Genomic DNA, 25765 nt, shown 5'->3' with positions numbered 1-25765 from the left:
CCCGGAATGAACACTGCTGACAGTGCTAACACGTGATTTTCCGCCCATCGGAGAATCCTTGTGGCTTCTGCCATTGCCGTCCTGCTTCTCGTGCCGCCCTGTCGGTTTACATGGGCGACCGCCGTGATGTTGTCTGACTGGATCAGTACCGGCTGGTTTTGAAGCAGGGGTTTTGCCTGACTTAGGGCATTGTAAATGGCCCTCAGTTCCAGAATATTTATGTGCAGGGAAGTCTCCTGACTTGACCATAGTCCTTGGAAGTTTCTTCCCTGTGTGACTGCCCCCCAGCCTCGAAGGCTGGCATCCGTGGTCACCAGGTCCCAGTCCTGTATGCCGAATCTGCGGCCCTCTTGAAGATGAGCACTCTGCAGCCACCACAGCAGAGACACCCTTGTCCTTGGAGACAGGGTTATCAGCCGATGCATCTGAAGATGCGATCCGGACCACTTGTCCAACAGGTCCCACTGAAAGGTTCTTGCATGAAACCTGCCGAATGGAATTGCTTCGTAAGAAGCTACCATCTTTCCCAGGATCCGCGTGCAGTGATGCACCGACACCTGTTTTGGTTTTAGGAGGCCTCTGACTAGAGATGACAGCTCCTTGGCCTTCTCCTCCGGGAGAAACACTTTTTTCTGTTCTGTGTCCAGAACCATCCCCAGGAACAGTAGACGACACGTAGGGACCAGCTGTGACTTTGGAATGTTTAGAATCCAGCCGTGCTGTTGTAGCACCTCCCGAGATAGTGCTACCCCGACCAACAACTGCTCCCTGGACCTCGCCTTTATCAGGAGATCGTCCAAGTACGGGATAATTAAAACTCCCTTCTTTTAAAGGAGTATCATCATTTCGGCCATTACCTTGGTAAAGACCCTCGGAGCCGTGGATAGACCGAACGGCAACGTCTGGAATTGGTAATGACAATCCTGTACCCCAAATCTGAGGTACTCCTGGTGAGGATGGTAAATGGGGACATGCAGGTAAGCATCCTTGATGTCCAGTGATACCATGTAATCCCCCTCGTCCAGGCTTGCAATAACCGCCCTGAGCGATTCCATCTTGAACTTGAATTTTTTTATATATGTGTTCAAGGATTTCAAATTTAAAATGGGTCTCACCGAACCGTCCGGTTTCGGTACCACAAACATTGTGGAATAGTAACCCCGTCCTTGTTGAAGTAGGGGTACCTTCACTATCACCTGTTGTGAATACAGTTTGTGAATTGCCTGTAACACTGCCTCCCTGCCTGAGGGAGTGGTTGGCAAGGCAGATTTGAGGAAACGGCGGGGGGGGAGACGTCTCGAATTCCAGCTTGTACCCCTGAGATACTATCTGAAAAATCCAGGGATCCACCCGTGAGCGAGCCCACTGATTGCTGAAATATTTGAGACGGGCCCCCACCGTACCTGGCTCCGCCTGTGGAGCCCCAGCGTCATGCTGTGGACTTAGAGGAAGCAGGGGAGGACTTTTGCTCCTGGGAACTGGCTGTATGCTGCAGCTTTTTTCCTCTGCCTCTGGGCAGAAAGGACGCGCCTTTACCCGCTTGCCCCTATTGGGCCGAAAGGACTGTACCTGATAATACGGTGCTTTCTTTGGCTGTGAGGGAACATGGGGTAAAAATGTAGACTTCCCAGCTGTTGCTGTGGAAACGAGGTCCGAGAGACCATCCCCGAACAACTCCTCACCCTTATAAGGCAGAACTTCCATGTGCCTTTTGGAATCTGCATCTCCTGTCCACTGCCAAGTCCATAACCCTCTCCTGGCAGAAATGGACATTGCACTAATTTTGGATGCCAGCCGGCAAATATCCCTCTGTGCATCCCTCATGTATAAAAGTGCGTCTTTTATATGCTCTACGGTTAGCAATATAGTGTCCCTGTCTAGGGTATCAATATTTTCTGACAGGGAATCTGACCATGCAGCTGCAGCACTGCACATCCATGCTGAAGCAATAGCTGGTCTCAGTATAACACCTGTGTGTGTATATATAGATTTCAGGATAGCCTCCTGCTTTCTATCAGCAGATTCCTTCAGGGCGGCCGTATCCGGAGACGGTAGTGCCACCTTCTTTGACAAGCGTGTGAGCGCTTTATCCACTCTAGGGGATGTTTCCCAACGTGACCTATCCTCTGGCGGGAAAGGGTACGCCATTAGTAACCTTTTAGAGATTACCAGTTTTTTATCGGGGGAAGCCCACGCTTTTTCACACACTTCATTTAATTCCTCAGATGGAGGAAAAGCTACTGGTAGTTTTTTCTCTCCAAACATAATACCCTTTTTTGTGGTACTGGGGGTAACATCAGAAATGTGCAACACATTTTTCATTGCCTCAATCATGTAACGTGTGGCCCTACTGGAAGTTACATTAGTCTCATCGTCGTCGACACTGGAGTCAGTATCCGTGTCAACATCTGTGTCTGCCATCTGAGGTAGCGGGCGTTTTAGAGCCCCTGATGGCTTTTGAGACGTCTGGGCAGGCACAGGCTGAGAAGCCGGCTGTCCCACATTTGGTATGTCGTCAAACCTTTTATGCAAGGAGTCGACACTGTCGCGTAATTCCTTCCACAGCACCATCCACTCAGGTGTCGACCCCGCAGGGGGTGACATCACATTTACAGGCATCTGCTCCGCCTCCACATAAGCCTCCTCATCAAACATGTCGACACAGCCGTACTGACACACCGCAAACACACAGGGAATGCTCTGACAGAGGACAGGACCCCACAAAGCCCTTTGGGGAGACAGAGAGAGAGAGTATGCCAGCACACACCAGAGCGCTATATAATACAGGGACTAACTGAATTATATCCCCTTATAGCTGCTTTATATATATATATATATATATATATATATATATACAGGTTGAGTATCCCTTATCCAAAATGCTTGGGACCAGAGGTATTTTGGATATCGGATTTTTCCGTATTTTGGAATAATTGCATACAATAATGAGATATCATGGTGATGGGACCTAAATCTAAGCACAGAATGCATTTATGTGTCATATACACCTTAAACACACAGCCTGAAGGTCATTTTAGACAATATTTTTTATAACTATGTGCATTAAACAAAGTGTGTTTACATTCACACAATTCATTTATGTTTCACATACACCTTATACACACAGCCTGAAGGACATTTAATACAATATTTTTAATAACTTTGTGTATTAAACAAGGTTTGTGTACATTGAGCCATCAAAAAACAAAGGTTTCACTATCTCACTCTCAGTCAAAAAAGTCCGTATTTCGGAATATTCCGTATTTCGGAATATTTGGATATGGGATACTCAACCTGTATATATATATATACTGCGCCTAAATTTAGTGCCCCCCCTCTCTTTTTTACCCTTCTGTAGTTGTAGACTGCAGGGGAGAGCCAGGGAGCTTCCTTCCAGCGGAGCTGTGAGGGAAAATGGCGCCAGTGTGCTGATGGAGTTAGCCCCGCCCCTTTTTCGGCGGACTTCTCCCACGTTTTTGAAACTCTGGCAGGGGTATTAATTTACATCTATATAGCCTCTGGGACTATATATGGTGTATATTTGCCAGCCAAGGTGTGTAATATTGCCCTCAGGGCGCCCCCCCCCAGCGCCCTGCACCCATCAGTGACCGGAGTGTGAGGTGTACATGAGGAGCAATGGCGCACAGCTGCAGTGCTGTGCGCTACCTTGGTGAAGACCGAAGTCTTCTGCCGCCGATTTTCCGGACCTCTTCTTACTTCTGGCTCTGTAAGGGGGACGGCGGCGCGGCTCCGGGAACGAACACCAAGGTCGGGTCCTGCGGTCGATCCCTCTGGAGCTAATGGTGTCCAGTAGCCTAAGAAGCCCAAACTACCACCTGTTAGGTAGGTTCGCTTCTTCTCCCCTTAGTCCCTCGCTGCAGTGAGTCTGTTGCCAGCAGATCTCACTGAAAATTAAAAACCTAAGTATACTTTCTTTCTAGGAGCTCAGGAGAGCCCCTAGTGTGCATCCAGCTCAGCCGGGCACAAGATACTAACTGAAGTCTGGAGGAGGGTCATAGTGTGAGGAGCCAGTGCACACCAGTAGTCTAAAGCTTTCTTTATAGTTGTGCCCAGTCTCCTGCAGAGCCGCTATTCCCCATGGTCCTTACGGAGTCCCCAGCATCCACTTAGGACGTTAGAGAAATGGGAAAATTCCCAGCAGGGATGTTTAATATACAAACAATAACAAATGTATCAAGATAGTAGCACGTCCTGTTAAAACATTGTAACAGATGGGGAGGATCGTACCCGCTAAAGGTTGAGGCTGTGCGCTACCGCTGAGAAGATCCAGAATATCTCAGCGTGCTGTTCTGGCAACAGCCTCAGGCATACAAGCGGGCTGTGTTTCTCCTCACGTCACAATCCAAGTCCTGCAGATTCAACGCGTTTCGGGGTTCCGCCCCTTTCTCAAGAGAGAAAGGGGCGGAACCCCGAAACGCGTTGATTCTGCAGGACTTGGATTGTGACGTGAGGAGAAACACAGCCCGCTTGTATGCCTGAGGCTGTTGCCAGAACAGCACGCTGAGATATTCCGGATCTTCTCAGCGGTAGCGCACAGCCTCAACCTTTAGCGGGTACGATCCTCCCCATCTGTTACAATGTTTTAACAGGACGTGCTACTATCTTGATACATTTGTTATTGTTTGTATATTAAACATCCCTGCTGGGAATTTTCCCATTTTATATCTTCATGGTGTCTGTATCACTGCTGATGCGCTGAGTCGGGTCTTGACAGTGGGAACGTGATTGAAGGAATCAGGGACGTTTAAAAAGAAACCTTTTGATGAACGCTTCAAGGGGTTAAAAAGTAAGTGTCAGTCTATAAGAAAGGAGAGAGACACTTATGGGAAACCCCAGAAACAACTTCTAAAGCGGTGCTTATTTATATATTTCCACTTCTAATGCTGGGATCAGCGCTGAGAGCCTAACCTCAATTGTTTGTATATGTTGGTAATTGGTGCAGGTGTACACCACGAGGGAAGGACCAGCTGCTAATCTAGAAGGCGCTGTATAAGGGGATAAAACGTTTTTGTTTTGCTGACAGTGACCAGCAGTATTATACATTGTCTGCCTGAAAAACACTCCATATCTGTGCTCAGTGTGCTGCATATATCTGTGCTCACACTGCTTTATTGTGGGGACTGGGGACCAGCAGTATTATATAGGAGGAGTACAGTGCAGAGTTTTGCTGACCAGTGACCACCAGTATTATACATTGTCTGCCTGAAAAACACTCCATATCTGTGCTCAGTGTGCTGCATATATCTGTGCTCACACTGCTTTATTGTGGGGACTGGGGACCAGCAGTATTATATAGGAGGAGTACAGTGCAGAGTTTTGCTGACCAGTGACCACCAGTATTATACATTGTCTGCCTGAAAAACACTCCATATCTGTGCTCAGTGTGCTGCATATATCTGTGCTCACACTGCTTTATTGTGGGGACTGGGGAGCAGCTGTATTATATAGGAGGAGTACAGTGCAGAGTTTTGCTGACCAGTGACCACCAGTATTATACGTTCTCTGCCTGAAAAACGCTCTATATCTGTGCTCAGTGTGCTGCATATATCTGTGCTCACACTGCTTTATTGTGGGGACTGGGGACCAGCAGTATTATATAGGAGGAGTACAGTGCAGAGTTTTGCTGACCAGTGACCACCAGTATTATACGTTCTCTGCCTGAAAAACGCTCCATATCTGTGCTCAGTGTGCTGCATATATCTGTGCTCACACTGCAATATTGTGGGGACTGGGGACCACCAGTATTATATAGGAGGAGTACAGTGCAGAGTTTTGCTGACCAGTGACCACCAGTATACGTTGTCTGCCTGAAAAACGCTCCATATCTGTGCTCAGTGTGCTGCATATATCTGTGCTCACACTGCTTAATTGTGGGGACTGGGGACCAGCAGTATTATATAGGAGGAGTACAGTGCAGAGTTTTGCTGACCAGTGACCACCAGTATTATACGTTATCTGCCTGAAAAACGCTCCATATCTGTGCTCAGTGTGCTGCATATATCTGTGCTCACACTGCTTTATTGTGGGTACTGGGGACCACCAGTATTATGGGTGTGGTATTGAAAGTCGACAGTAACTAGGTCGACAATGTCTAGGTCGACCACTATTGGTCGACAGTAACTAGGTCGACAGGGTGTCTAGGTCGACAGGGTGTCTAGGTTGACATGTTCTAGGTCGACAGGTCAAAAGGTCGACATGAGTTTTTAATGTTATTTTGGTGTCGTTTTCTTCGTAGAGTGACCGGGAACCCCAATTAGTGCACCGCGTCCCCTCGCATGGCTCACTTCGCTCGCCATGCTTCGGGCATGGTGCCTTCGCTCCGCTACCGCTTCGCTCGGCACAGATTACCGTTCCAATCGTAGTCCACGTGGATCGTTAAGTATGAAAAGGTTCAAAAAAAGAAAAAAATTGTGAAAAACTCATGTCGACCTTTTGACCTGTCGACCTAGAACATGTCGACCTAAAGACCCTGTCGACCTAGTTACTGTCGACCAATAGTGGTCAACCTAGACATTGTCGACCTAGTTACTGTCGATTTTCAGTCCGGATCCCCAGTATTATATAGGAGGAGTACAGTGCAGAGTTTTGCTGACCAGTGACCACCAGTATTATACGTTCTCTGCCTGAAAAACGCTCCATATCTGTGCTCAGTGTGCTGCATATATCTGTGCTCACACTGCTGTATTGTGGGGACTGGGGACCAGCAGTATTATATAGGAGGAGTACAGTGCAGAGTTTTGCTGACCAGTGACCACCAGTATACGTTGTCTGCCTGAAAAACGCTCTATATCTGTGCTCAGTGTGCTGCATATATCTGTGCTCACACTGCTTTATTGTGGGGACTGTGGACCAGCAGTATTATATAGGAGGAGTACAGTGCAGAGTTTTGCTGACCAGTGACCACCAGTATTATACGTTCTCTGCCTGAAAAACGCTCTATATCTGTGCTCAGTGTGCTGCATATATCTGTGCTCACACTGCTTTATTGTGGGGACTGGGGACCACCAGTATTATATAGGAGGAGTACAGTGCAGAGTTTTGCTGACCAGTGACCACCAGTATTATACGTTCTCTGCCTGAAAAACGCTCCATATCTGTGCTCAGTGTGCTGCATATATCTGTGCTCACATTGCTTTATTGTGGGGACTGGGGACCACCAGTATTATATAGGAGGAGCACAGTGCAGAGTTTTGCTGACCAGTGACCACCAGTATTATACGTTCTCTGCCTGAAAAACGCTCCATATCTGTGCTGCATTGTAGTATATAGTAGGAGTACAGTGCATAATTTTGCTGACCACCAGTATATAATACATAGCAGTACGGTACAGTAGGCCACTGCTCTACCTACCTCTGTGTCGTCAAGTATACTATCCATCCATACCTGTAGTGCATTTCAGTTTTGCACAGTTTGCTGACCACCAGTATATAATATATAGCAGTACTGTACAGTAGGCCACTGCTCTACCTACCTCTGTGTCGTCAAGTATACTATCCATCCATACCTGTGGTGCATTTCAGTTTTGCACAGTTTGCTGACCACCAGTATATAATATATAGCAGTACGGTACAGAAGGCCACTGCTCTACCTACCTCTGTGTCGTCAAGTATACTTTCCATCCATACCTGTGGTGCATTTCAGTTTTGCACAGTTTGCTGACCACCAGTATATAATATATAGCAGTACGGTACAGTAGGCCACTGCTCTACCTACCTCTGTGTCGTCAAGTACACTATCCATCCATACCTGTGGTGCATTTCAGTTGTGCGCAGTATATATAGTAGTAGGCCATTGCTATTGATACTGGCATATAATTCCACATATTAAAAAATGGAGAACAAAAATGTGGAGGGTAAAATCGGGAAAGATCAAGATCCACTTCCACCTCGTGCTGAAGCTTCTGCCACTAGTCATGGCCGAGACGATGAAATGCCATCAACGTCGTCTGCCAAGGCCGATGCCCAATGTCATAGTAGAGAGCATGTAATATCCATAAAACAAAAGTTCAGTAAAATGACCCAAAAATCAAAATTAAAAGCGTCTGAGGAGAAGCGTAAACTTGCCAATATGCCATTTACGACACGGAGTGGCAAGGAACGGCTGAGGCCCTGGCCAGTGGCGTAACTAGCGAGCAGTGGACCCAGGTGCGGCAAAATGCTTTGGGCCCCCCCCCCCATCCCATCCAAGTCCACCCACTCACCCCTGGAGAGGATCTGGTGAGGGGGACCTGCTCAGGGCCAGAGAAATGGATACCTAGCAACAGTGCCGTAACTAGACAATTTAGCACTGTGTGCAAGAAACGGCATCGGAGCCCCACCCCTGCATGCAAAACAGGGGCAGTGCGCGCCGTAGGCGCGCCAAAAATACATATTGGCGTGGCTTCGTGGGGAAGGGGTGTGGCCACAAAATAATACCAATTCATAAAACGGTGCACAGTAGTCTCCATTATTCAAATTACGCCGCACAGTAGCACCACTACACCAGGTAGAGACCCTTTTACACCTTACAGCGGACAGATTCCTCTTTTTACACATTACGGCAGACAGCGTCCCCTTTTTACACATTACGGCAGACAGCGTCCCCCTTTTTACACATACGGCAGACAGCGTGCACTTTTTACACATAACGGCAGACAGCGTCCCCTTTTTACACATAACGGCAGACAGCGTGCCCTTGTTACACATAGCGACAGACAGCGTACACTTTTTACACATAATGGCAGACAGCGTGCCCTTGTTAAACATAGTGGCAGACAGCGTACACTTTTTACACATAACGGCAGACAGCGTCCCCCTTTTTACACATTACGGCAGACAGCGTCCCCTTTTTACACATTACGGCAGACAGCGTACACCTTTTACACATAACGGCAGACAGCGTCCCCTTTTTACACATTACGGCAGACAGCGTGCCCTTGTTACACATTACGGCAGACAGCATCCCACTTTTTACACATTGCGGCAGGCAGATTCCCCCTTTTTACACATTGCGGCAGGCAGATTCCCCCTTTTTACACATTGCGGCAGGCAGATTCCCCATTTTTACACATAGCGGCAGGCAGATTCCCTATTTTTACACATTGCGGCAGGCAGATTCCCTCTTTTTACACATTGCGGCAGGCAGATTCCCCATTTTTACACATAGCGGCAAGCAGATTCCCCATTTTTACACATAGCGGCAAGCAGATTCCCCATTTTTACACATTGCGGCAGGCAGATTCCACATTTTTACACATTGCGGCAGGCAGATTCCCCATTTTTACACATTGCGGCAGGCAGATTCCCCATTTTTACACATTGCGGCAGGCAGATTCCCCATTTTTACACATTGCGGCAAGCAGATTCCCCATTTTTACACATAGCGGCAGTCAGATTCCCCATTTTTACACATTGCGGTAGGCAGAGTCCCCATTTTTACACATAGCGGCAGGCAGTCCCAAGAAAGACAGAAAGACAGAAAGAAAGAAAGAAAGAAAGAAAGAAAGAAAGAAAGAAAGAAAGAAAGAGACAGAAAGAAAGAAGAATTATACTTACCCTCTCCGCTGGCTCAGCTCCTCGGTGCAGCTTGACGATTCCCGGGCAGTAGAGAAGGAGGAGGAGGGAGGTGGAGGAGGGAGCCGCAGCAGCGCTGTGTTATTGGTGGAGGTGCTGCTGCTGCTGCCCCTCTGCTTCACTATAGGCTGTTCTCGGAAGACAGCCTATAGTGAAGCAGAGTGGCAGCAGCAGCAGCGCCTCCACCAGTAACAAAGCGCTGCTGCGGCTCCCTACTCCACCTCCCTCCTCCTCCTTTCCCCGTACCGCTGCTCCTCTCCTCTCCGGGCGGCTGTGCGCTGCGAGCAGCGGTTGCCCGCAGCACGCAGCGGCATGTAATGAGTCAGTTTGACTCATTACATGCTTTGGGCCTCTGGACAGAGGCGGGCCCCAGTGCAACGCACTGGCGGTAGTTCCGCCTCTGGCCCTGGCCTATGTTCATGGCTAGTGGTTCAGCTTCACATGAGGATGGAAGCGCTAGAAAACTGCAGTGCCACTCCTAGATGGGCCAGGTGTTTGTGTCGGCCACTTGGGTCGCTTAGCTTCGTCACACAGCTACCTCATTGTGTCTCTTTTTTTCTTTGCATCATGTGCTGTTTGGGGACTATTTTTTTAAAGTGCCATCCTGTGTGACACTGCAGTGCCACTCCTAGATGGGCCAGGTGTGTGTGTCGGCCACTTGGGTCGCTTAGCTTAGTGACACAGCTACCTCACTGCGCCTCTTTTTTTCTTTGCATCATGTGCTGTTTGGGGACTATTTTTTTGAAGTGCCATCCTGTCTGACACTGCAGTGCCACTCCTAGATGGGCCAGGTGTTTGTATCGGCCACTTGGGTCGCTTAGCTTAGTCACACAGCTATCTCATTGCGCCTCTTTTTTTCTTTGCATCATGTGCTGTTTGGGGACTATTTTTTAAATCTGCCATCCTGTCTGACACTGCAGTGCCACTCCTAGATGGGCCAGGTGTTTGTATCGGCCACTTGGGTCGCTGAGCTTAGTCACACAGCTATCTCATTGCGCCTCTTTTTTTCTTTGCATCATGTGCTGTTTGGGGACTATTTTTTAAATCTGCCATCCTGTCTGACACTGCAGTGCCACTCCTAGATGGGCCAGGTGTTTGTGTCGGCCACTTGGGTCGCTTAGCTTAGTCATCCAGCGACCTCGGTGCAAATTTTAGGACTAAAAATAATATTGTGAGGTGTGAGGTGTTCAGAATAGACTGGAAATGAGTGGAAATTATGGTTATTGAGGTTAATAATACTATGGGATCAAAATGACCCCCAAATTCTATGATTTAAGCTGTTTTTGAGGGGTTTTTGTAAAAAAAACACCCGAATCCAAAACACACCCGAATCCGACAAAAAATTTTCAGGGAGGTTTTGCCAAAACGCGTCCGAATCCAAAACACAGCCGCGGAACCGAATCCAAAACCAAAACACAAAACCCGAAAAATGTCCGGTGCACCTCACTAGTATATATATATATATATATATATATATATAATATAAATACACACACACACACACACACACACACTGGTCGTCTGGCACTATGGACACTGCAACTGCTTCTCTCTCTCTCTCTCTCTTATATATATATATATATATATACACCTATATATAAAAAAAAGTATTCATTATATATATATATATATATATATATATATATATATATATAGTAGGACAGAGACTCGGCACTCCCATAAACAGTCAGCAGAACTTGGTCCGGTGCCCTCATAACTGCATGGCAGCAGTAGATATAGAGTCCTCAACAGCGGCACACAGGACACAATCACAGTGACACTTAAATGGATGTCAATGTTTCAAACCTTTAATGGTTTTTCGTCAGGATACATGTATCCTGCCGAAAAACCATTAAAGGTTTGAAACGTTGACATCCATTTAAGTGTCACTGTGATCGTGCCCTGTGTGCCGCTGTTGAGGACTCTATATATATATATATATATATATATATATGCAACATCTGTGGGACCCGCCACTCAGATGTTTCACATAAATACCCCCGTCCCTTTCATAGTAGTGAGACAACTTGCAAATGGAGATTGCACTCAGCGGACTACTAAATGATAATAAGACACTGCACCCACCATGTATGGAGTACTAACATTTCAGAACCTTTAATTCCATCATCAGAGTACAGAGTAAGTTACCTGCTTGTTGCCAGGGGTTTCATGCTCTGGGTTCCATGCTCATTGCCAGGGGTTTCATGCTCTAGGTTCCATGCTCATTGCCAGGGGTTTCATGCTCTAGGTTCCATGCTCATTGCCAAGGGTTTCATGCTCTAGGTTCCATGCTCATTGCCAGGGGTTTCATGCTCTAGGTTCCATGCTCATTGCAAGGGGTTTCATGCTCTAGGTTCCATGCTCATTGCAAGGGGTTTCATGCTCTGGGTGTCATGCTCGTAGCCAAGGGTGTAATGCTCATTGGCGACAGCACTGTTATTACCTGCTCCGCCTCCTCCTGCCCATAGTTCACCGCTCGCTGGGTGGAGTTTCCAGAAATGACGTGGTTGCGTTGTGATGTCGCAATGCAACAGTGTCAATTTTGCGAAACTCCACCCACTGAGCGGAGTACTATGGGCAGGAGGAGGGAGAGCAGGTAATAGCAGCAAGCAGGTGTCGCAGCAGTCGCCCCATGCAATCGTACGGCTCGCCCACCTGTAGGAATGGCGCTGCCTCCACCATCCCATCCTCTGTCCAGCCTCCATTCTCTGTCTGACCTCTATCCCACTTTATTCCCGGAGACATGACACAGTGATGCAATTATGTATGTTCACACGTGTGTATGATTAGTTTATAGGGAAGACTTTAGGGCCCCCCTGTTTTAAATGCCCCGGGCCCCCCAAAGGCTTAATCCGGCACTGGCAACAGTATTCTCACTGCACAGATCCAATAAGACACAGAACACAGACCTCCGGTAGTGTACACCAGGTAAGTGAATGGAAGAGCAGACCTTACTAGCTGAGCGTTGTCATGAGCCTTCTGAGGTAGTAATGTCAGCTTCCTCCAATCCAGGAACTCGTGAAGACTGTTGAAAGGGTCTTGTGTTATTGCGCATTTATCAGCATCGCTCCAAATTTCCACTCCAACCAGTGCTACTCGGATGTTCAGTGGCCTGAAGAACTGGAATATAAATAACAAAAGGGGGTATCAATAAGGATTATACAACCTTCAATAAAAACAATACCTTTGTGTTAGCATGGCTATTACATTTTATTAGTGGGTTAAAAGCCATAACCAGCTTCTAGTCTAAGTAATTATACAAATTATTAAACAAATTGATAATTCTCCTAACATGCTACATTATTCAACTTTAATCAGTAAAGATTTTGATTAAGACAGGGAATTATTCATTGCATGCTGCAGAAATTAGTTTTCAAACTTTGGGCCTGGTTCAGAGGTTTCTGTAAGTCTCCAATGTTTAATGATCTGCTCAGGAGCACATTTGGTCCTACTAGAGTATGTCGATCAAAGTGCCCCCAAAGCTGCCGCATGATGGACAAGCAGCTGACCTTTGGGAGCGGCGATGGTGAACATTTCAGAAAACGGGGACCATACTGGCCCTGTTTTCTGGGTATGCTAAAGCCAGTGCCTTTTTCAGTGGCCACAGCTTCACTGTCCCTGGCAGCATGATTTTGCCAAACATCCTGAGTAACCTGAGAATTAGTCAGATGGTCACATAATTGGTCCGATGCTGCATCTTCTGACGCAGCAGCGGATCAGAGAAGCTGACAGTTATTCTAAGCCCAGTACGCCTGCCCTTATTCTAACTCCCAGTTGCACCCCATTATGCCCACTCAGCTGTAAGTGAAAATGTGGAATACTACACAGTTGCTCAAACTTGCATACAGTATGCAGAACTCGGCATATGTGAAGTTGCTAAAAAGCATGAGATTTTTCCACAGTGTGGACTTGTGTGTTACATTGAAAAACAGGTTTTGGGGTTTTTTTGCATGCCAAATTTTTACATTTCCTACATGAAAGAAAAAGGATACAATGCTGATTAGGTGTGCAAATAACAAAACGAGGTCCTAGAGTTTACTGAGCATACTAAGATGTCACTGATTAAAATGGGATTTAGCTAAATAGTAAGCTCTACAAAAAAATGTGATCCTGTTCGCTGCGCCAAGTGTTCCTATGCTAACACCCTGAATGCATCAAGCCCATTTACCTTTTTAAGCAGCTTTCGACTACAGACTAAGTTATGTTGTTTTTAGAAATTTATTGCAATTATTTATTTATTTAAAAACATCTTTACATCTTTTCATAATTGCAGAGGTGACAGCAATAAAACATGCAGAAATGTTACAGTTGAATAATTTAACTCTGAATATCGCTCTCCACAAATCAGGCTCGGGAAGAATCCTTTCGGTATGATAATTATTGTCAGTCTTAAATGTTATCAGCTCTAGCAGTTATTGCACTGACTTTGCTACAAATAAAATGTAATGTAGCTTTATGATAATGTTATGAAAGAAAAAGGTACATTATTATCACGTCTTGAAGGACTGAATTAATGAACATCTTACCCACAGGGTATTGGGCTTACTGATGTGACTCTCATTTGATTAAGAAGTGAAGTTTCAATCTGAGTGATAAATCAAGTGGCTTTTCTAAGATTTGAACATTTTAGGGAGCAATTCACTCCCCCCTTTCTGAAATAAAGTAGTACAACTCCACAGGACTAATTAAAAAGAGCCATGCAGATGGCAAGCTTAACTATATTTTTAAAATGAACATAATAATGATAATGTACTACATAAAACTGATATTATAACCCCCCACTAAACTACAAGGTTTAATTTGAATCTTATTATAATACATGGAAAGTTGAAAGCTACCTAAACAGGAAAACAAGAAAGATGTCTTTGGTGAACTTGATGGCTCGTCTACACCTATATGATGTTGATGTACTAACGAGCACCTGAAAACTACATGAAAGAGAAGAAAACTGATTTCTTTAGGGGGTCATTCCCTCCATTGTGTTTTAACATTTTAACACCACATTTAAAATGGAATAATGCAGTATGACTTATATCTCATGCGCAATAGATCGTACTGGCCAATACCCCAGACATATGTATTAAAAACTGATGTCTAATGCACACACTCATTTTCACGCATTTTACAAATTTCCACAGCGCACTGTGTGAATGAGCCCCAATTAGGCGATCAAGAACTCCTAAGAATTATTCTTTCTATTTATTTGTGAATACAGATTCTTGCTAGTTTTGCATCCCTCAAAACCTTATTGCCTCTTCCCACTTTCCCACTGCACCACTTACTTATGTGCTATTGATCTCGTTATCTCATTTGTGCGGTAATTATTTTCTTTAGGACATTCAATTAGCACTTGAACAAATTAATAAATTAACCTTTCTTAAAGCAATAATGCAGCAAAATGGCAATGTAAGACACTTATTTGTAAGAAAAAGGGAGTTTGAAACATGATTTTTCATGAAACTGAAGAATATATTTTATCATTGGCACTGCCCATTAAGTGATTGGGTTGAATGTTATGTCTACTGGCTCAGTCACAAGTTACTGCGGTTAATACAGTTATTATGTTGGACATGCTTCTTTGTAGAAGAAAATTGGAACTTTATGTTTATATGAAGAATGGACGATTTACATGGCAAAAATCCTATCTGTCCAAGTACATACTATGTCATTGTGGGGTCTATTCATGAAGCAGTGAAAACAGTGGAGAAACAGGCCAGTGGAGAAATTGCCCATGGAATCCAATCAGCATCTCCCTTACATTTTATAGAATTTACTTGATAAAGGCTTCCTTCAAAGCTGATTGGTTGCTATAGGAAACTTCTCCACTGGTCCTTATCTCCACTCTTTTCACTGCTTCATGAATAGACCTCTATGTGCTCTATAAATAAACATCCTGATCATAATTAGAGATGAGCGGGTTCGGTTCGTCGAGATCCAACCCCCCCCCCCCCCCCGAACTTCACGTGTTTTACACGGGTCCGAGGCAGCCTCTGATCTTCCCGCCTTGCTCCGTTAACCCAAACGAGGCCAAACGTCATCATCCCGCTGTCGGATTCTCGCAAGATTCGTATACCATATAAAGAACCGCGCGTCGCCGCCATTTTCACTCGTGCATTGTAGATTGAGCGGAGAGGACGTGGCTACGTTCTCTGCCTGAAAAGCTCAATATCTGTGCTCAGTGTGCTGCATTGTGGTGACCACCAGTATATTATAGTAGTACAGTACAGTAGGCCATTGCTGTATCTCCGTGTCAGACTCAGTTCTAGTATCCTGATCAGTGCTCAATATCTGCTGCATTGTTGGGTGACCAGTATATACGTACAGTGCAGCATTTTGGTGACTACCAGTATATAGTAGTACAGTACAGTAGGCCATTGCTGTATCTTGCAGCTCTGTGTCACTTCAAGTATCCATATCTGTGCTGCATTGTTGTGAGCAGTATATAGTAGTACAGTGCAGCATTTTGGTGACCACCAGTATATAGTAGTACAGTACAGTAGGCCATTGCTGTATCTTGCAGCTCTGTGTCACTTCAAGTATCCATATCTGTGCTGCATTGTTGTGAGCAGTATATAGTAGTACAGTGCAGCATTTTGGTGACCACCAGTATATAGTAGTACAGTACAGTACGCCATTGCTGTATCTTGCAGCTCTGTGTCACTTCAAGTATCCATATCTGTGCTGCATTGTTGTGAGCAGTATATAGTAGTACAGTGCAGCATTTTGGTGACCACCAGTATATAGTAGTACAGTACAGTAGGCCATTGCTGTATCTTGCAGCTCTGTGTCACTTCAAGTATCCATATCTGTGCTGCATTGTTGTGAGCAGTATATAATAGTACAGTGCAGCATTTTGGTGACCACCAGTATATAGTAGTACAGTACAGAAGGCCATTGCTGTATCTTGCAGCTCCATGTCACTTCAAGTATCCATATCTGTGCTGAATTGTTGTGAGCAGTATATAGTAGTACAGTGCAGCATTTTGGTGACCACCAGTATATAGTAGTACAGTACAGTAAGCCATTGCTGTATCTTGCAGCTCTGTGTCACTTCAAGTATCCATATCTGTGCTGCATTGTTGTGAGCAGTATATAGTAGTACAGTGCAGCATTTTGGTGACCACCAGTATATAGTAGTACAGTACAGTAGGCCATTGCTGTATCTTGCAGCTCTGTGTCACTTCAAGTATCCATATCTGTGCTGCATTGTTGTGTGACCAGTATATAGTAGTACAGTGCAGCATTTTGGTGACCACCAGTATATAGTAGTACAGTACAGTAGGCCATAGCATTATCTTGCTGCACCGTGTCACTTCTAGTATCCTGATCAGTGCTTAATATCTGTGCTCAGTGTCAGTGCTGCATTGTGGTGACCAGTATACTACAGTACAATAGTTCAGTGCTGTTCTCGCTGCTCAGTGTCAGTTCTCCGTAGTATCATCAGTGATCAGTATAATCAGTTCTCAGAATAATCAGTGCGCTGTTAGACGTGCGCCCATTTTCCGCCATTAGTGCATTGGGATTTAGACAATTGATGAAGTTATTGTGTCCCTGGTACAAAATCCCATCTAGATTCCACTTCACTAGGCAGGCGATAGCGAGATTTTACCAATTAATATCAGTGATTTATAATTATTAATTAGTGATCTTGCCAAATAATTCCAGTGATTTTGTCATTTTCTTCCAGTGATTTGGACCAATAATACCATTGATTAGAACGAATAATTCCTGTGATATTGAGGTGTTTGTGTCGCTTAGCTTAGCCATCCAGCGACCACAGTGCACCTCTTTTTCTCTTTTCTTTGCATCATGTGCTGTTTGGGGACTATTTTTTTAAGTGCCATCCTGTCTGACACTTCCGTATATGTCCAGTGGTACTGCCATTTGATATAATTCCCGACATCACTGCCATTTAATTCCAGTGATTTTGTAATTTTCTTCCAGCGATTTGGACCAATAATACCATTGATCACAACGAATAATTCCTGTGATATTGAGGTGTTTGTGTCGCTTAGCTTAGCCATCCAGCGACCACAGTGCACCTCTTTTTCTCTTTTCTTTGCATCATGTGCTGTTTGGGGCCAATTTTTTTAAGTGCCATCCTGTCTGACACTGCAGTGCCACTCCTAGATGGACCAGGTGTTTGTGCCGCCCACTTGGGTCGCTTAGCTTAGTCATCCAGCGACCTCGGTGCAAATTTCACGACTAAAAATAATATTGTGAGGTGTGAGGTGTTCAGAATAGACTGGAAATGAGTGGTAATTATGGTTATTGAGGTTAATATTACTATAGGATCAAAATGACCCCCAAATTCTATGATTTAAGCTGTTTTTGAGGGTTTTTTTGGGGAAAAACACCCGAATCCAAAACACACCCGAATCCGACAAAAAAATTTAAAGGAGGTTTTGCCAAAACGCGTCCGAATCCAAAACACGGCCGCGGAACCGAATTCAAAACCAAAACACAAAACCCGAATTTCCGGTGCACATCTCTAATCATAATATAGTCACATGCAATATGTTTTTAGAGATGTATTTAGAGCATAATGGCCCTTTAGTCATGTGTGAAGTCTGTCAACCGTCAGCTCATAACATTTCAATAGACATCTCTGAAAAGTGACATTTCAGATATACCTCATGGGGCAGGATTTTAAAGGAAATCCTGGATGAAGGAATTGCCACTATTAACGTGTTTTGTTTAATAAATATTTGCTTTATTAAAGTGTACCAATGACCTTTCACATTGAAAGCAGCCATTTTGTGTGCATAATATTCATGAGACTGCAGCCTAATTAATAGTAATGCTTGTGAATGGATAACCCAAATATTGGTTCAACCCACAAAATGGCCGCCTTCATAGTGTTTAGACCATGCCTCATAGTCCTGCTTGTGTTATCAGTAGTAACATTTAGAAACTAATGGCACTGTAACATCAACATTTGTGCTAGCCACAGGGGACTGCATACTACACATAGCTTTGTCCTTGTTTGGCCAGGCCATGAGTAAATTTATGATGTTGTGTCTGCCAACCCCACGTGCACTCACATGCTTCTACCACCCCTATAGACATCAAATTCTGTCCCCAATGATGTCGTACATGTCCCTTGCCGCTAGGCCACCCCTAAATCCATTATACTATTGAAAGAGATTTATCACACTAAAAAAGAATATTGGGGCAGATGTATTAAGCCTGGAGAAGTGATAAAGCAGTGATAAGTGTAAGGTGATAAAACACCAGCCAATCAGCACTTAACTGTAAATTTACATATGCAGCTGATTGGCTGGTGGGTTATCACCTTGCACTTATTTATTTATTAACAGTTTCTTATATAGCGCAGCGTTGCGCTTTACAATTAGACTTATCACTGCTTTATCATTTCTCCAGGCTTCATCTGCCCAATTGATTGGAGAGCTCTTGGAGGGTCGAAAGGATTCTATGTAACACCCCTTTTCCACTTGTAAAGCACAGGTCGCAGCCGGGAGCCTGACACGGGTTATACCCGGCTGCGACCCGTGCTCAGCCCCCTTTCCCACTGCGCTCACCAACCTGGCATATTGTCGGGTTGGTGACGTTGCTGGCGGCGCGGCAGGGGCAGCGCTGGGAGATCACATGATCTCCAAGCGCCGCCCTTACATAGACTGTGAACGGGAGCTGTGTTGCATCGACGCGGCTTCCGTTTACACTGCACAGCTTACCGGGTTGCACTTGTATTCAACCCAGTAAGCTACCCGGGTACTTGATCCGGGTTGACCCTTTTTCACTAGCAAAAAATGCCCAAATCCCCCCCCCCCCCCCCCCCCCCGTGCATTTACCCGTGTTTTTTGAGCTAGTGGAAAAGGGGTATTACTGAAGGCAATAATAATACACCTGTACTTAATGGTGATCTTTGTAAGATGATTTACCAGCACATCATAGAATCTAGGTAAACGTCTATAACAAGAATAGTTTAGGTAATCAAGTATGTGGTTATAGTGTTTTTAATTCATACAGTACATGCCTAGTTCTTGGACCTTCCCTTAGGAAAATCCTCGAGGTGAAGTCCAAGAAAAAATTGTGGTGGCTTGATTTGCATCATCATGAGCTCGCTCCCCATTGCACAATACCGTGATCTGTAACAGAGCATAGGGGAGGCGGGTACATGATTGCGCAGTTGGTAATAAAGTAAGTGGGATACGGGAGGTTGGTCTACTCAGACAATTGCAAACCTTTTACTACAGACATGTTACAGGAAGTCTACCCACTATCCTCGTACCTACGGTGCCACCTCGTACCTACGGAGTTTCATCTACAGCAGTAAGAATAGTAATTATTACCAATATTCAATTATGTTCACATATTTACTTGTCTATTTATATGTTTCTCACTATTGGAGGGAGATAAAGTGGATGGAGATCAAGGGGTCTATTCATGAAGCAGTGAAAAGTGTGGAGAAGTGAGCCAGTGGAGAAGTTGCCCATGGCAACCAATCAGCATTGAAGTAACATTTATAATTTGCATACTATTATACGGAGCAGCTGATTGGTTGCCATGGGCAACTTATCCACAGGCTCACTTCTCCACTCTTTTCACAGCTTCATGAATAGACCCCTTTGAAAGTACCAACTAACCAGCTCCTAAAGGTGCCCAAACAACACTAGACGATATTATGAACGATTTGGCTGTTTTCGACGGATCGTAAAGACAAATTGTTCATAATAGTGTAGATCGTTCAGTGTCCATGAACGATCACGATGCGCGGCCCCGCTGGTCGTTGGTCGAGCTTCTGATCTTTCCTGCTGCAGGGAAGATCTGAGGCTATAGTCAACTACAGCATGCTCCTAGATGTAGCCTTAAGATATATCTTACAGTCGTCTAGTGCACAGGTTCTCAAACTCGGTCCTCTGGACCCCACACACTGCATGTTTTGCAGGTAACCCAGCAGGTGCACAGGTGAATTCATTACTCACTGACACATTTTAAAAGGTCCACAGGTGGAACTAATTATTTCACTTTTGATTCTGTGAGGAGACCTGCAAAACATGCACTGTGTGCGGTCCTGAGGACCGAGTTTGAGAACCTGTGGTCTAGCGTATGGGCACCTTTAAGGCCAGCACTGACGGGAGAGATGTATGCTGAACGATCTTAACACAGACCGCTCAGCACACATCTCTCCCCCCACTCAGCACAGCGCGATGTGCTGAGCGAGGTGGGGGGGGGGGGAGACGCTCACTTCACACAGCGCTGAAGTGAGCGACCCGCTAGATTGCGCCTGCATGCAGTCTCAATCTAGCACCGGTGATAGCGATGCGCGGAGCTGCGCATTGCTATCACTGGGGGGCATACACACGACAGATCCGTGCTTAAAATCTAAGCAATCTAGTCAGATTGCTTAGATTTTAAACACGGATCTCTCCGTGTGTACCCCCCTTTACTGTCATTTTTCAAACACAGCCTGTAACATGGCAGTTAGGAGCTGACTGGCTGGTATTTTATCTCTCTTCACTTTATCTTTCTCCAAGGCTTAGTACATAGACCCTCTAGTGCCGAAGATGCGGGACATGGTATAGGAACGTGGGGAGGGGCGAAACTGGAGGGGGCTGGCAGTCGAAGTGGTGCAGGGGGGAGGCAGACAGGACAGAGAGGAGATGGGCCGGACAGTGGAGTGTGAGGTAGAGCAGGAGGTGGCAGACACTGAGATGACCTGGGTCCCTTTACATGTAACATAATAATTGTGCCTGACTATGTACTAGTAATACCCACAGAAGGGCACTGACCTTATCCACATAATTTGCCATTTCTAGCAGTCTGTGTTTAACCTTGTCCACATCTTTTCCTTGTCTCTGAAACTAAAACAGAAAAAATGGATAGTAGTGTTAAATTATATAAAATGTCATAATATACTGTATGTAATAATAGGATTTTAATACCTACCGGTGAATCCTTTTCTCTTAGTCCATAGAGGATGCTGGGGACACTTCAAGAACCATGGGGTATATACGGGATCCGCAGGAGACATGGGCACTTTAAGACTTTCAAAGGGGTGTGAACTGGCTCCTCCCTCTATGCCCCTCCTCCAGACTCCAGTTATAGGAACTGTGTCCAGGGAGACGGACATTTTGAGGAAAAGGATTTATTGTTAAACTAAGGTGAGATACATACCAGCTCACACCTCAAGCACGCCGTACAACATGGCGGTCAACAACGCAAGTCAACGGCATGAACAACATCAGCAGCAGGCTGACCATAAACGTAACACAACATGTAACTAATAACTGCAGAAACAGTACGCACTGGGACGGGCGCCCAGCATCCTCTACGGACTAAGAGAAAAGGATTTACCGGTAGGTATTAAAATCCTATTTTCTCATATGTCCTAGAGGATGCTGGGGACACTTCAAGAACCATGGGGTTTATACCAAAGCTCTAGAAAGGGCGGGAGAGTGCGGATGACTCTGCAGCACCGATTGACCAAACATGAGGTCCTCATCAGCCAGGGTATCAAACTTGTAAAACTTTGCAAAGGTGTTTGAACCCGACCAGTAGCCGCTTGGCAAAGTTGTAAAGCCGAGACCCCTCGGGCAGCCGCCCAGGATGAGCCCATCTTTCTGGTAGAATGGGCCTTCACCGATTTCGGTAACGGCAATCCAGAATGAGCTTGCTGAATCATATTACAGATCCAGCGTGCAATAATCTGCTTGGAAGCATGAGCCCCAATCTTGTTGGGATCATACAGGACAAACAGAGCCTCAGTTTTCCTAATCTGAGCCGCTCTGGCAACATAAATCCTCAAAGCTCTGACCACATCTAGAGACTTCGATTCCGCTAAGGCATCAGTAGTCACTGGCACCACAATAGGTTGGTTCATGTGAAACGATGACACCACTTTTAGCAGAAGTTGCTGACGAGTTCTCAACTCCGCTCTATCTTCATGGAAGATCAAATAGGGGCTCTTGTGAGACAAAGCCGCCAATTCAGACACCCACCGCGCAGAGGCCAAGGCCAACAGCATGATCACTTTCCAAGTGACGACTTTCAACTCTACCTTACGTAAAGGTTCAAACCAATGAGATTGCAGGAACTGCAACACCACGTTAAGACCTCATGGGCACAAAGGGAGGTTGGATGTATAGCATGCCTTTCACGAAAGCCTGAACTTCCGGAAGGGAGGCCAATTCTTTTTTAAAAGAAAATTGACAAGGCCGAAATTTGTACTGTAATTGAGCCTAACTGTAGGCCCGCATTCACACCTGCTTGGAGAAAATAGAGAAAACAGCCCGCTGAAATTCTTCTGTAGGAGCCTTCTTGGATTCACACCAAGACACATATTTTCTCCAAATACTGTGATAATGTTTCACCGTTACTTCTTTTCTAGCCTGAAGAAGTGTGGGAATTACTTCACTGGGAATACCCTTTCGGGCTAGGATGCAGCGTTCAACCTCCAAGCCGTTAAACGAAGCCGCGGTGAGTCTTGGTACACGCACGGCCCCTGCTGTAAAAGATCCTCTCGTAGAGGAAGAGTCCAGGGATCTCCTATGAGCAATTCCTGAAGATCTGGATACCAGGCCCTCCTTGGCCAGTCTGGAACAATGAGGATTGCATGAACCCTTGTTCTTCTTATGATCTTTATCACTTTTGGAATGAGTGGAATCGGAGGGAACACATATACCGACTGAAAACACCCACGGTGTCACAAGGGCGTCCACCGTTATTGCTTGAGGGTCCCTCGACCTGGAACAACATCTCGGAAGTTTCTTGCTGAGACGAGACGCCATCATGTCTATTTGAGGAATTCCCCAACGACTTTCCACTTCTGCAAAGACCTCTTGATGCAGACCCCACTCTCCTGGATGGAGATCGTGTCTGCTGAGGAAGTCTGCTTCTCAGTTGTCCACACCTGGAATGAAGACCGCTGACAGAGCGCTTACATGCCTTTCCACCCAGCGGAAAACTTTTGTGTCTTCTGCCATCGCCGCTCTGCTCTTCGTTCCACCCTGGCGGTTTATGTACGCCACTGCTGTTATGTTGTCTGACTGAATCAAGACGGGCAGATTGCAAAGAAGATGTTCCGCTTGTAGAAGGCCATTGTAAATGTCCCTTAATTCCAGAATGTTTATGTGTAGACAAGCGTCCTGGCTTGACCATTTTTCCTGGAAATTTTCCCCCCTGTGTGACTGCACCCCAGCCTCGGAGGCTCGCATCCGTGTTCCCCAGGATCCAGCCCTGGATCCTGAACCTGCGTCCCTCTAGGAGGTGAGAGCTGTGCAGCCACCACAGGAGTGAGATTCTGGTCTTGGATGACAGGATTATCTGTCGGTGCATGTGCAGATGGGACCCGGACCACTTGTCCAACAGATCCCACTGAAAACTCCGGCATGGAATCTGCCAAATGGAATGGCCTCGTAGGCCACCACCATCTTCCCCAGCAATCGAGTGCATTGACGGATCGAGACTCTCGCTGGCTTCAGAATTTTTTTTTATTTTTTTTTTACCAGACTCTGAATTTCCAGAGCCTTCTCTTCTGGAAGAAAAACTCTCTGTAATTCTGTGTCCAGAATCATTCCCAAAAACGATAGTCGTTTCGTCGGACTCAACTGTGACTTTGGCAAGTTCAGGAGCCAACCATGTTGTTGCAGAACTGTCAGAGAAATCGTGCAGTAATCGGTCCCTGGATCTCGCCTTTATCAGGACATCGTCCAAGTATGGAATAATTTTGACTCCTTGCTTGCGCAGAAGAACCATCATTTCCGCCATGACTTTGGTGAAAACCCTCGGAGACGTGGATAGACTAAACGGCAACGTCTGAAACTGGTAATAACAATCCTGAATCACAAACCTCAGGTAAGCCTGATGCGGAGGATATATGGGGACGTGTAAGCAGGCATCCTCTATGTCGACCGACACCATAAAATCCCCTTCCTCCAGACTGGAGATCACTGCTCAGAGAGATTCCATCTTGAATTTGAATTTTCTCGGATAGAAATTGAGGGATTTTAGGCTTAGAATTGGTCTAAACGAGCCGTCCGGCTTCGGGACCACGAAGAGGCTCGAATAAAAACCTTCTCCCTGGTGTGTTGATTTTGACACAGCTTCTGTCCGGAAGAGACGCTGGTAAGGCTGATTTGAAAAATCGTTGAGGGGGAACGTCTTGAAACTCCAGTTTGTACCATTGGGACACTATTTCTGACACCAATGGGTCTAGGGCCGAACGAACCCAGAACTGACTGAAGAGTTGGAGACGTGCCCCCACCGGTGCGGACTCCCGCAGAGGAGTCCCAGCGACATGCGGTGGATTTGGCAGAAGCCGGAGAGGACTTCTGCTCCTGGGAACCTGCCACAGCCGGTGAACTTTTTTTTTTCCCTCTTCCTCTAGAAGCAAGCAAGGAAGACCCTCATCCTTTTTTGTATTTATTGGGCCGAAAGGACTGTATCTGACAGTGGTGCGTCTTCTTTTGTTGTGCAGGAACATAAGGTAAAAAATTATGACTTACCCGCGGTAGCTGTAGATACCAGGTCAGCGAGGCCGTCACCAAACAAGACACCACCTTTATACGGCAGAGATCTTAGAGTCAGCATCAGCATTCCATTGATGAATCCACAATTCTCTTCTAGCTGACACTGCCATGGTATTGACCCTTGATCCCAAAAGGCCAATGTCTCTCGCAGCTTCCTTTAGTCGTGACAGAGCCTTGTCTACAGTGGGGGTTGACTCCCACTTTTCCCTATCCCCAGATGGGAACGGATACGCCACCGGAATTCCCTTGGGAATCTGAAACTTCTTGTCAGGATTTTCCCAAACCTTTTAAAAAAAGTGCGTTCAGTTCATGAGAGGGAGGAAACGTTACCTCAGGTCTCTTTCCTTTATACATACAGACCCTAGTATCAGGAACAGCAGGATCCTCCGTGATATGTAACACGTCTTTTATCGCCACAATCATGTACTGAATGCTCTTAGCCAGTTTAGGATTTAATCTGGCATCACTATAGTCGACACTGGAGTCAGAGTCCGTGTCGGTATCTGCTATCTGGGTAAATGAACCCTTTTATTTAATAAAGCCACATTTGCATTTAAAGCACTCAAAACATTCACCCAATCAGGAGTCGGCGGTGCCGACATGGTCACTCCCACACCCGTTTCTGTCCCTAATCCAACCTCCTCCTGAGAAGAGCACTCAGCCTCAGGCATGCCGACACACGTGTACCGACACCCACAGACA

The 25765-nt window shown here is 45.7% G+C and overlaps 1 protein-coding gene across 1 annotated transcript in view; it reads right to left on the bottom strand.

The window, feature by feature from the left end:
* Positions 1 to 25765, bottom strand: part of ADAM12 (ADAM metallopeptidase domain 12) — a 925560-nt gene that overhangs the window by 355266 nt on the left and 544529 nt on the right. Inside the window, exons 8-9 of the mRNA XM_063962227.1 lie at positions 21326 to 21397; positions 12523 to 12692 (exon numbers count right to left, since the gene is read on the bottom strand). Coding sequence (XP_063818297.1) covers positions 12523 to 12692; positions 21326 to 21397 — 242 coding nt within the window. The remainder of the gene's footprint in view (positions 1 to 12522; positions 12693 to 21325; positions 21398 to 25765) is intronic.

Source organism: Pseudophryne corroboree, chromosome 3 (genome assembly GCF_028390025.1).
Source record: "Pseudophryne corroboree isolate aPseCor3 chromosome 3, aPseCor3.hap2, whole genome shotgun sequence".
NCBI classification, from domain to species: Eukaryota; Metazoa; Chordata; class Amphibia; order Anura; family Myobatrachidae; genus Pseudophryne; species Pseudophryne corroboree.
This window is presented reverse-complemented; position numbering and strand designations above follow the sequence as displayed.